We start from the raw sequence: 12,950 nt of genomic DNA, 5'->3' as shown, positions 1-12,950 counted from the left end.
CTGACCTGTTCTGAAGTCTCCCTATCTAGTCAAAATCTAACACAAGCTGAATACAGCAGAGCAATTACACATAAACACTCCTGGTTAATTCAGGACATTTCTTCAGTCTGTCAAGAAATTTTTGAATTCTAAACCTGTCCTCCAAAATGCTTTCAAACCCTGCCAGCTTGATGCTGAATGAGAAATTATTAAGCGTGCTCTCCACTCTATTATCTGAATGACTTGCAACAACATTGAATATCACCCCAGACACACTGGGATGTGTCTAGCCCCCCACCGATACATCTTTATGGTTTGACAATGAACCATCAACAGTCCCATTATCATTTCATCTTTGGCCATATCTCCTTACTTATTTCAAAAGTCATTGCACGTAGTCTGAAAGTTAAAAATGTGTCACATCTACTGTTTCTTCCCTATCCACAGTGTCTGCCTTTTCAAGGAATAAATTAAGGGACTCTGACACAATTTGTTATTGATAAATACATTCTGTCTGTCATTAAAACCTTACACTTTTGTAATGATTTGTTGAAAACTGAAGCTAGGCAACTCATTCACAAATCTCTGCATCTTCCTCTTTTTCCCTTCTTAAGTGAAAGATGGCATACCTAACACTTTGCAGCCTTACGTAGCCATTCTCCACAACTTCTTAAAACTACTGGCTACCATTATTGCCAGCCATAATGGAGATCTGCCATAGCTGTAAATCTTAAATGCTCTTGGATTAATTTCAGCAAAACTAGCTACTTTGAACAGCAGTGTGTAACCTATTATTTTCTTACTCCAGCCTAATTCTTAAGTCTTTGCCATCTTAGAAACATAATATGTTTTGCTGAGGTTTCTTTGTGGTTTTGTTTGTGGTTTTTTGTTTGTTTGCTTTGATTTTTTTGTTTACTATCCCTGGCTTTTCTGATACTTTCTCCAGGTACTTATGCTGCTGTTCTATACCAGTTCTTGTAAGTTTGAACATCTCCACTCTCTCTAGCATTCCAGTTTCAGGTCACTGTGCAGCTTGTACCTCAGCCAAGTTGGTCTTGCAGCTTCACAGAAAGATGTCTGCTAGATCTAATGAACATCAAAGGGCACACACAATTCTAACACATCTAATTTCCTTAATCTAAGAATTTTTCTTTAACGCAATTTCAAAAAATGTTATTCCATGATTCTACAAAATCAGTCACTCATAAAATCATAAAGGCAAGGCATTTTAATTTTCAGTAGCACTTACATCTACCTAAGTGGGAAACTCTAACTTAGATTTTACTAATTTTTCAAAAATTAGAATATTCCTTTAATACCTTTAATTTCAAGCTATGGATTCCCCTATGTGTGTTTAAGAGAGGGATTTTTAGAATTAAAAAAGAAAAATATAACCCAGTCTGTCTTCTACATTATAAGTGTGCTCGCAGTGAGGAAAAGTAATGTTTAGGGTAATTTCATTACCTAAGTTGTACAATGGAAATCTTAAAGAAATAGTTATCAAAGCATTCTAGCCTGCTACCTGCTGATCACTGTGCACAACAGTCAAAGTTTATAGTATAGTTTATAGTGAAACACAAGGGACATTATGCCTTGCATACTAAATCATAATTAAAAAAAACCCAAAACAAAACAGAAGGCAGGGACTAATTTTAGGTTATGAAGTTAATATTCTGTTCATCATTAAAAGTAACATAATTTAGGATACTTCTGTACAGCAATGGTTTTAATACTTCTTTCTGCCTATTCCATTGTGGAAAACTCTCTCAAATGTATTGAATTGCAAGTATAGAATAAAGATTAATCCATAAACTGGATTCCTTCTCCCTTCAAAGTAACTGTAACATTCCTCTGTTCAGAATCTATAATTCCATTGTTTAAGCCTCATGGAACAGCAGGCCTGAAAATGGAAGCCTTGTGTTATGCCAGAAGGTAATGAATAACGTGTGCTTGGGCACTAATATAAAACAAATTAAGTCTATTTCAGAGCTGCAACAGCATCTGTTTCCTGTCTGTACTTACTTATTGGTTAAGATGTTTCTTGGTATTAAGCAGAATTCTATAAAGCCATGGCTGTGCCATAGAATATGGAGTAAAAGATCAAAGCCTTGATTTTAGCAGCATTGAAATCAGAGAAATCTGAAATTTTAATGTGAAAACATGGAGACATAGAAAATGGAAATTAAAAAGATTCACAGCATTGACAGAGAACTAAAACATATATGATTAAGTCGTTCCTAACATTTGTGTGGAAAGCAGGTGATCACTGTGATATTTCCAGGTTTCAAAATGCCTACAGTCTTATGTCCTAACTGATAAACTACATAAGCCTGTCAAAGATGAGTTAACATGTAATTACACTGAAAAAAAACTTACACGTTTGCTTTTTCTCTGTGTGCTGGTTTTGGCTGGGGTAGAGTTAATTTTCTTCACAGTAGCTGGTATGGGGCTATGTTTTGGATTTGTGCTAGAAACAGCATTGATAATTCAGGGATGTTTTCGTTACTGCTGAGCAGGGCTTGCACAGAGCCAAGGCCTTTTCTGCTCCTCAGCCCACCCCACCAGCGAGGAGGCTGGGGGTGCACAAGGAGCTGGGAGGGGGCACAGCCGGGACAGCTGACCCCAACTGACCCAAGGGATATCCCATACCATATGACATCATGCTCAGCATATACAGCTGGGGGAAGAAGTAGTAAGAGGGGGATGTTTGGAGAGATGACGTTTGTGTTCCCAAGTAACTGTTAAGTGTGATGGAGCCCTGCTTTCCTGGAGATGGCTGAACACCTGCCTGCCCATGGGAAGGGGTGAATGAATTCCTTGTTTTGCTTTGCTTGTGTGCGGCTTTTGCTTTACCTATTAAACTGTCTTGATCTCAACTCGCAAGTTTTCTCACTTTTACTCTTCTTCTTCCGATTCTCTCCTCCATCCCAACACAGGGGGAGTAAGCGGGCAGCTGCATGGGGCTTAGTTGCTGGCTGGGGTTAAACCATGACACTCTGTCATTTGAGTCTCTAAGTTACAGGATTCATAAAGCATGATTTTGTAGCTAAACTTAAAAAAGGCTATTTTAGACTAACTAAATGTAAAACTTCAAATAAAATACAGATTTTCTTAGCTTGAAGTCTTAATTCAACTTAAAATTAAATGTAAAGTCCTCCATTTAAGGTCAATTAGCTTTTAATTTAAAAAAGATGAAGGACACATTTCAAAGAAAAATATTGGTTTGAAATAAAGTTTTAAGTGTTTCATTTTAAAAAGTTGAAACAAAGTAACCTGAATTTTCAAGTTTTTTTCCCCTGCTGAGACTATTCACTGAATTTGAACAAAATTCACTGTTATTTTTGTTCAATACTGTCCTTTACAGAATTATTATTCACTAAGAAACATTCCCATAATTCTACTGCTAGTAACACATTAGCCAGAAAAAAATTTCAACTTGCAGATTCCAGAATGAATTTTCAGGAATGACATTTAATATCTGTTCAGTGTTAAACTGAGTGAATTTTCTTTGGAAGCCCCTAGGGAAAAAAAAAAAAAAGGGGGGGGGGTATAATACCATTTGTACGAACGGTAACATAAAATAGTTTGAAAAAGGACTTGTTATCAGTCATTAGAATAAGAAGGTTTCTTTGTTTGGCAACATTCATGTATCTTTCTATTTCTTTTAGTTAACCACAGAATCACAGATTGGTCAAGGTTGGAAGGGTCATCTGGTCCAAGCAGGTCATCTGGTCATCTTCGTCAAGCAGGGCCACGTACAGCTAGTTGCCCAGAAGCACAGACAGCTCCAAGGTTGTTGGAGATATTAAATAGCTAATAACAATTATCCTCTTATTTAAAGAAAGAAAAATATCCAATCATGGAGCTAAAAAGTGTTATATGAGGTAAGTGACCATATGCTTAGTGACTATTTGAAGCAATTGTCACAATTTGCAAGGAATTATTAGGCTGAAATTTCTTCAAAAAAGCCTTATCCAAATAATTATATTTTAAACTACATACATACATGAAAGATGAGACATAATCTATCAGATATAATCTAATACAACTCTAATACACTGATTAAAGTCTATGTATTTTAACATTGGTTTATGGTTGCTCAAAATTACTAAAAGAGTCTTCCACATCTACCACAGTTTGTAATATTATTTTCAGTAAATTTTATTTGATAGACTTATTTGCTGCCATTCATAAAAAAAAAAAAAAAAAAAAAAAGTAATCTGAAGAATTCACTATTTTGCTAAATTCTCTAAAGATTTAATAGAACACACTGCATCCATGGACAATGTGAATATATTCAAGGTAGGTCAAGCATATTTTACACTCTGTTGAGTGGGTCTAGAAATCCAGATTGAATTAATGAGTTCAAATACTTTATCTTTAGCATGGAATTTGATTTACTAAATGTCATCTTTATTCTTGGAGAAAATAAAGTAGGTTAAATTCAGAAGTTCAAACTTCTAATGCGGGTAAGGACAGAAGTATTCCATTTTTCGTTTTCTGATGTTTTTAAGCAAATAAGTCATTAAACTAAACTTCCATTATTCCTGTTGCAGAAATAGTTAGAAAGTAATTAGACAGTGTAATAATTCATGTGAGAAGAAAAGATTATTGGTCCAGCAGCTTGACTGCTCAGTTGGCAAATATTATTAAAGAACTTTGTACCAAAGAGTGAGAGTGAGAAAGTATTAGGAAAGAGAAGAGGCCAGGCAGAAACAAGAGGCTGGCCTTCCTCTTCCACGAATACACAGACAGTAAATCCTATGGCAGAGGAAAGAAGGAAGAGGAGCTACCTGTTTCAGTGGATCATCAGCAGCGCAGCCTCCAAGAAAGGGAGCAGCAGCAGCAGAAGGAGGTATCAGAGTTTACTGTAGATTTTTATAAACGAGTAACTTGGTAAACAGTTGTGATTTTATGCTGATACTGCTAGACCAGAACAAGCAGATCAGCTAAAATTCCCCTGTACTCTGCTGGGTATAAGCTGCTGAAGTTTATCATCATCATTTGTTATCTCACCCTAGTGCAGGAAAGACAGACAAACTATTCCACTAGATTGCCAGAGAGTAACAGAACAACTCCACTAACTTCTGGTTTTGTCAAGTTTAAGATCTGAGCAGACCGTGGTTTTATGATTACTGTTCCGTCAACAAAAAATGTGGACATAAGAATATTTAAAAATAGTTTTCTTCAACTAAGCTCCAAGACAAATCTACAGTCTTCTAACATCCTGTTCTGAACCTGCACAGTATGCCTATCTTCAGCAGCACAGCCTCTGCAGCACACACCAGGATACAGCTAATCCTTGATCTCAGACAACATCCAGGAAAATAGCTCAAATTCTGTGCAATAGGCAGAATAGAATTATCTTTACTGTTGCTTCAGACACAATGCTTATACCTCCCAAATAGACAGACTGATATTCTGTAAAACGTTATCACTATCAGCTAAATTAACCTAACTTTAACCACTGTCATTTAATTATCTTAAATTTTTTCAGATTAATTTAGGCTGAAGAGTTAAAAATATCTACAAGCTGTTAGAAAGACATTGCTTTCGTATTTTAAACATTACCACATTATATTGCAATTGGGAGCTGTGATTTGGGAAGCACCAGACACAATTATGAAAAATAGTTTGCAGAACTTTACAGAAAATAAAAATACCATATGCTACCACTCATTGTAATTCCTGGTCTAAGGTATCAAGAAATCTCAACTTAGATATCCCATGTGCACTATTTTTCCTCTAATAATAAACAAGAGAGCTACTAAATCAAAATCAAATATCATCATAAGTCATTATTAAAGAAATCTGCATAGCCACAAAGCTGGGAGTTTCTGCAGTGTGCTATGATATGGACAGAGTTTCTATATTCACAGCTTTAATTTTCTGAAGGAGTAAAATGAAATATTTCCCATTGGGAATACCTGAAGAAAAGCACTGCTTAAAATACATTATATTTACTTTTTTTTAAAAAAAAAAAAGGGCGAGGGGATAAAAAGGAGGGGTTTTTTCATCATTTTTTGAGCTCTGTGCAATATAGAGTCTAATTTACCTGCACCCTTAATGGTGACTGGAAATAGCTTATTAAACACACCAATGTTATCAACCTCACATTCAGACTTTCTTGTTATCGTAAATCAAATAAATAATGTATGCAGGACATAATGGCAAAAAGATGTTTATGGCTTTAGATCAGATTTCACAGTGCCATGAAATTCCCTGAGTCTTCCACTTCACCATATAGAAAATGTCACCCTCTGTGACATTATCACTGAACGCTTATGCAATGTTAACAAAAGAATTAAATAATTATATTAATTTGTATTACTCCTTTTTGAAATTAGTTCTGGTGAATGCATTATAATCTCTGTTTTACTTCTAGATCTTCTTCAAAGCTAATCTACTGTATTTCTGGCAGTGCCACTTCACGAAAACTTCAAGAATAGCTAAGAAAATCAAGCTTCAGGTGACTGACAAAACCAGGCATCAAGAAAGGAAAGACAAACACTACTTTGGTTTTCTGAAGCACTGCCAGGAAGAATTAGAAATTAGTATTAGAGTCAGACTGAAGTTGTAGACTTCAGATTTGAACTGGAATTTCTCACTGCCCTTCACACAATCACCTGTCACTACAAAAAAGAATTTGTAGAAAAATTGATTTGTAGAATATCATCTTCTGTTAGAAAATGGATTTGTGTGATATAAGAATTGTGTCTCATACATTTCTTAAAAGTGATAGGATTGATAACATCTGTTAGCAAGCCTCAGTGAAAAAGCAGGAAGGTGTAAGTTTCCACTCATGCCAATGTCAGCCTAGGCACACCTCTGAAAAAAGTAAGGAATCAGAGGTCTTGTGATAATTTAATAGCTTTTTCATTTTCCTAGCAGCAATCATCACAGGAAAGTTAAGTAAATTCTTAATGTTAAGACCATCAGTTTGTTCTTAGACAACAAAGTAATTGTAAAAGCAAGAACTATTTTTGAAGGTATCAAAGGAGTTTAAGCTTATTAGGATGTTATATAAAGTTAAAGCACAAAGATATTGTTAGCATTATTTAGATATACTGAACTAGCTAAAGGAGTACAGAACTGCACGTGCGTTAGAATGGCAGGCAGTCCATTCAGTACAGGCAGTCTTGGATTTCAGGGCATCTGATAGAACTGATGTCAAGCATCCATGCAGTGCAAAGCAATACAGAGCAGGTTAAGTGCGGACACTGTAACCCAGGGTCTTTATCCTCCTGCGTTTTTTGAGAAAGGTAAAAATAACAAGATTGTATGTCAGTATATGTAGTGGTAAAAGGCAGATAGAAAAGACACTTCTTAATCCAGTTTGGGGATCAGACACCAACAAAACATATCCTTCTATACCATCAGGCTTGTCTTTTCCTGGTAGAAGACAGGTTTGGGTATCAGAGCAGATGAACTTGGTTTTTATCCAACATTTATATTTTGCATCAACTATTCCATAAAGCAGCTATTATTTCAGCGTGTGTGCAATAAGGAAGGTACATAGAGGCTATTTTTTTCCTCTAAGTTCCACACAGAAAGCTCTATCTTTAACAATTCATTGTTCAGCGATATCCAAGTTAAATATATCTGCTTGCCTAGCTCACAGTACTTACTGCAGAATGCAAATGAATGCAGAGAAATTTTCCTGTGTTTCCTAAGACAAGTCTGCTTTAATTCTTTAGGAAGACACAGAGTATCACATTGCCAAACAATTCTGAGCCTCAGCAATAACTGCAAGTTCAAATATTGAGGCTTGGCAAGACATCATTATCTTTTCAACACACTCTTTTAGTATGAACCATGTAATGTTTATAAAGTGGTGAAAGTGCCTAGATTTTAGTAAGCTTTTGTTCCTGCTGTAGTTCACAAAATTTCATCATCTCTTTTCTCTATGAACTATTTCCACACTAGGTCTAACATTGCAGTGATCAATGATCATTCACATCTAACTCCAGCACTCCAATTGTCCTAAGAAATTAATCAATGCTACAAACTACTGACCTTACCCTAAACCCATCTGATTGCAGGCCAGCTGGCTTAAATCTTCTTGCCACTCATCAGCACAAACGTGGTTATCAGCAGCTGACCTGTGAACGATCAGGAACATCAAGGAATTCATGTTTTTAGACAGGGTAACTGCAAAGAAAAAGAAGAACAACTTCACTATTATTTCACATAGTTTTATAAATGGCATACTGAAAACATACAACTACATTCAAAAGAGTTTTCCAAGATGCTGGCACTTCTGCTGATTTTATATGCTCAATAGCGATGTAATTTAAAACCAAGGCAACCATGGCTATCAGAACCTTGCTAACACTGAACAGCATGAGACACTAAACAGCAAAGGCATCTTGAGGATTAGAATAAGCCAGAATGCTCTTGACTCACCAGCACAGGTTCACATGGCTTTCTGATAGCCTTAATCTTATTAAATGATGTTTTACCCCACAAATAGTCCAACTGAAATCACTAAGTAATTTGTGGGATGAATACTGCTTGACGTAAGAATGATACCATCATTTGACTCTCAGTAATATGCACTGTTACTGTCATAACAATATGTGGGTGTAATTAGAGAAAGAAAAACAACTACTGTCTACAAGAAAGATCATGACCATTGCTTCTCTCTTAATCCATGTACAAAAGTGTGTGAACTGCTTTTATCACACACAAAAAGCTTCTCAGAATGGCCCAAAATGGAAATCTACACCTCTCCCTTTCTAGGATCCTTTAAAAGATGTTGGGTTGTGTGCATTTCTTCCCCAAATACATACTGGTTTTAGTTAAACCATACCTCTGACTTTTGCTTTAATAGTACTAATCTTAACATATCCAGTCACTACCCATTTTTCCTATACGCTGAAGGTGGTTTTGCTTCTTTCCCCATGAGAAAGGTATGTAATAATCCTAGAATACTCCTTTTCAAATACGCATTTCCAGAACAGTTCTTCTCTGTTGGATAGGTTTTATTAAATGTTATTGTTTACTAATGTTGATGCAAGGTTAATTGTTTTAAAATATTTATACAATTTTACTTCAATATGAATACAAAATATTTGTTTCTGTAAGCCATGGTACACTTTTTTTCTGTACTTAAAATTACCTACAAAGCATCTCAAAACTTAATAATATAAAGTACTGTTATGTACAGAAACGCATGTCAACTCAGTGAAATCTGAAAGACCATACTACCACTTTCCATCCTGCTGCTTTTCAGTGCAATTTTTTTGAAATCTACCTTCATTTTTATTTAAAGAATAACACTTTGAGAGTTCTACTTTAACAGCACATAAAAGCATGAGGCCTAATCTGAATACAGACAACAACAGCAGGTTACATCATTCTGCAGGTCTTTAGCCAGTGCAAAGGGGCCCTAGCAGGACTATCTTCTCATAAGCTCTGAGCTTGCACCATTGCAGTCAGTGGGAATTTCACACTGATTTTCACAAGTACAGAATCAGGGCTTAGAAGTTTTGCCCAAATGAATTCCGGATCTGAACATCTTCCTACTCTCTCTTCTATCCACAACACTTTCCAGATTTTACACACCATCTACACATTTTAGAAGTTCCCTGCCATGTAATTTTTCTTATATCTTTGCACTGTGACACTTCACACTGAGCCTTTCCTTTCTCTTTTGCCCAGTTTCTTGCATGCTTTCCCAACCTCAGCCCAGTCTCCCTTTGGTAATAAAGGGAGCATCTCTCCACCACTGCAATTGTGTTGTAAATCAAATCACCAGTGATTACTACCGTCACCCAAACATCACTTCCAGGCAGAGCGCACCACAGTGGAAACTTACCACAGTCCCATTCATCTGAGCTGTCACTGCAGTCTGCTTGCCCATCACACCAGAGCTCACGTGGCACACATTCATGGTTGGCACATTCAAGTTCACTCTCTTCACAAAATGCTGCAAGGACAAAAACATGTTTCACTCTGAGAAAGAAACGATCAATGTGAAGTTCACATTGAGACAGAAAAAATGAGAAGGAGGGTGAAGGTAGGCACAGATGAGATTTATGGAGCAAGAAACCAAGACAGATGTGCAACAAAATTCAGGATGGACATCACTGAGGCAGAAGGTGGTTGCTGCTGTTCAGTGGCAGAGGGCATTGCAACTCAAAGGGAAGGGAGGGAGTCTGGAAACAGCAAGATCTGTGATTTCTTAGTATCATTTGTGGTCTGGTCATATGAAACCTGTGTAAGCCTCTCAGAAGCTTTAAGTGAAAATATTGTGCTCCATGCTTTTTAGGAGACTGCTCGAAATCTGTTTATTTCTTCGGGTTCTTTGAAAAAAATCTTCTACTGTAGTGCATATGTATTTCCTTTCATCCACAGCAATTCTATATTCACTTTTGGATCCTCCTTTGCTACTTAAAATCATGGAATTACTTTTATCTCCACTTTAGAGATGAGGAACTGATGTACAGATAGACAAGTGGCAGTTCACAGTTGGTTGCCAGCTGCCAGCATTGGATAGGGATCTCCTGAATCTCTGTCCAGTGCAGGAACCATGAGAGCTTCCATTTGCAAGTGCCTTTCAGCTTCCCCCCAACCGTAACAACCCCACTCCCAAAAGGCAGATGTGTACTGTTACAGTACGCTCCTCACTAACACACTTCTCTTCCAGCCTCTATAAACCCCACCATTAGGGAATTTTGAGAGCTGGGGGAGGGTGGAGAGAGACAGAACGAGCAGAAGGAAGTTGCATTCAGTTCTGCCTATGTCTGGCTGTTGCATAGCATCTACACTGCCATACAAACCAAGCATTTATTTGCAACACTAGTGCAAAAAATGTACTCCACAGTGAAAACCATACAGACAGAGCAGGCAGTGCTGCCTGTTCTGATGTAAGTGATCTTTCCGGCTCTGGAATAAGGCGTGCAAAACTAGAAAAAGCTCTCTTAACTCTGCCTTCTAGTGAGAGCATATTTCAAAAGCTGGAAGCCCTCAGCTGGGGAAACTTTGCTGTCGTTTTGGAATATTCAAGCCCCAACACAAAAGCAGAGAGGAAACATGGTCTGCTAATTATAGACCAGCTTAACCTAAGCCCTTGGAGAATCTTTTCTCTACCATAATCTTAATGTGTGATCATGAGCAAATCAGTTTAATACCACCTTCCTTTTTGTAGATTACAGCACACAGACCACTTGGAAGTCAAATGGTATAATCTGCACAATGAAAAGCAGATTAAAAGATGTTCTGTGAGCTGCCTCTTTCCAAAAAGAAACAAAATTAGATCTAGTGATATATACAGGCTGCCACTCATTTTGGCAAATCTATCATATGCTCCACATAGCACACAATATGTGCCTACCATCCTGTCCCTGCTAACAGAACTCCAGAGACCCAGAAGCAACTTTTTTTTAAATTATAAAATTATATCCTACAGTCCTAGCAAAAATGCTGAAATACCAGGATTGCCCAGAGAACTAAAATTTCAGCTTTCAACCAAGTTTAAGAAGTATCTCTTCTTTCTTCTGCAGGCTGAATGTCACTCAGTATATCTTTTCTAGTTCCTTGTCTTGGGGACATGCCCACATACCAGGTTTTCTCAAAAGAAGAGAATTCGAAGTATCACTAATATATTCAAGGAAGTGAAACTAACATCTCACGGTATCAACTCCCAGTTTCACACTAAGGGTGGGAGCCTGAAAAGCAGCTGCCGTTTGCAGGTCTTCCACCTCGTCCCATCCCACTAGTCAGCTGCGTAGCAGGAACAGAACACGGGGCAGGTCCCGCAGTGGACCTGCGCTGCACACTGTCAGCACTTCAAGCCAGCTTACACTGTACACATAGACAGTAGGCCCGTACCGTCAGTGTAACATACCAAGTTTTGTATCTCTGACACTAAATCACGGTTTGGATTGTAGAAGCCTGTGGAGCCAAGTGGGGAGACAGAATCAAAGAAATGTCAAGCAGAAGAGAAATCAAATAAAGCAAAGAGACATATGAAATTTACTGAAGAAGAGATCAGAAGGAAAACCAAGTGGAGATCAAGGAAAAAACAGCAGTGAGCAGCTATACCTACATGGAATGAAGTTGAGAAAAAATGGGAAAAGGAGACAAGAAGCTACAAGGAATAAAGAAAAGAAGCTCAAAGACACAAGAAGGAGGAGGGAGAGAGAGAAAAAAAAGAGAGAAGACTGGAATGACCAAGGAGATGGCAAGGATCCAAGGATGTGAAGTACAGAGGACACAAGGTGAGGAAAGAGATAAATTGGTGCCATAGAAAAACTTAAAAGGAAACTGAGAGAATGACTAAGCTTTTCTGTCTGTAGAAAACCTTTTTGCTTTCATTTATTTTGCATCCCAAGATCCCAAAAATGTGATCAGCCCTTTTCGGGACTAACAAACTGCATAAGCTCTTACAGCAGTTCTTTTCATCCATCATGTCAGGGCAGTCTGGGAAACCATCACAGATCATAGTGTGTTTGATGCACAGCTTCTTCAAAGGACACTCCCAAAGATCCCTTTCTCTACAACCTAGAAGCAGAGAAGCACAGTCTTGAAACACTTGAATGCAATATCAAATCAACTGTTCTCTTCTTTCATAATAATCCTGAAACACCCAAAATAATTTCACTTGCAATATAAATTTTAAAAGGTATCATGAATAGTTACTAATGAAGAAATGGAAATAAGATTGACACAGTGCACACTTGATAAATGGGTATAAAATATATAGCACTGCATAATACTTCACTGTTTTTTAAATAATAATCTATATTATGCTACACATAGCTATAAGTAATGGTTTAGGCATTAACTCAATTAGCTCAAAACCTATACACCACTACTCTTGAAATACATTTACTAGTAATATATAAACTTTTCTGATCCTGAAGTCTGTAGGGTTTTCTTTAAAATTGTACCACACAGACCTTTGGTCTTTCAAAAGCAAATTTTATGACAGCATGGAATCTCCTTGAAACAATGTAGAAGTATGT

At 37.2% G+C, this 12,950-nt stretch overlaps 1 protein-coding gene across 1 annotated transcript in view; it reads right to left on the bottom strand.

Moving 5' to 3' along the window:
• CORIN (corin, serine peptidase) overlaps positions 1 to 12,950 on the bottom strand; it is a gene marked incomplete at its 5' end in the record, with an annotated part of 51,770 nt that overhangs the window by 13,055 nt on the left and 25,765 nt on the right. The window contains 3 exons of the mRNA XM_009697273.1: positions 8,001 to 8,130; positions 9,800 to 9,910; positions 12,373 to 12,486. Coding sequence (XP_009695575.1) covers positions 8,001 to 8,130; positions 9,800 to 9,910; positions 12,373 to 12,486 — 355 coding nt within the window. The remainder of the gene's footprint in view (positions 1 to 8,000; positions 8,131 to 9,799; positions 9,911 to 12,372; positions 12,487 to 12,950) is intronic.

Source organism: Cariama cristata, unplaced genomic scaffold, assembly GCF_000690535.1.
Source record: "Cariama cristata isolate BGI_N322 unplaced genomic scaffold, ASM69053v1 scaffold4553, whole genome shotgun sequence".
Taxonomy (NCBI): domain Eukaryota; kingdom Metazoa; phylum Chordata; class Aves; order Cariamiformes; family Cariamidae; genus Cariama; species Cariama cristata.
This window is presented reverse-complemented; position numbering and strand designations above follow the sequence as displayed.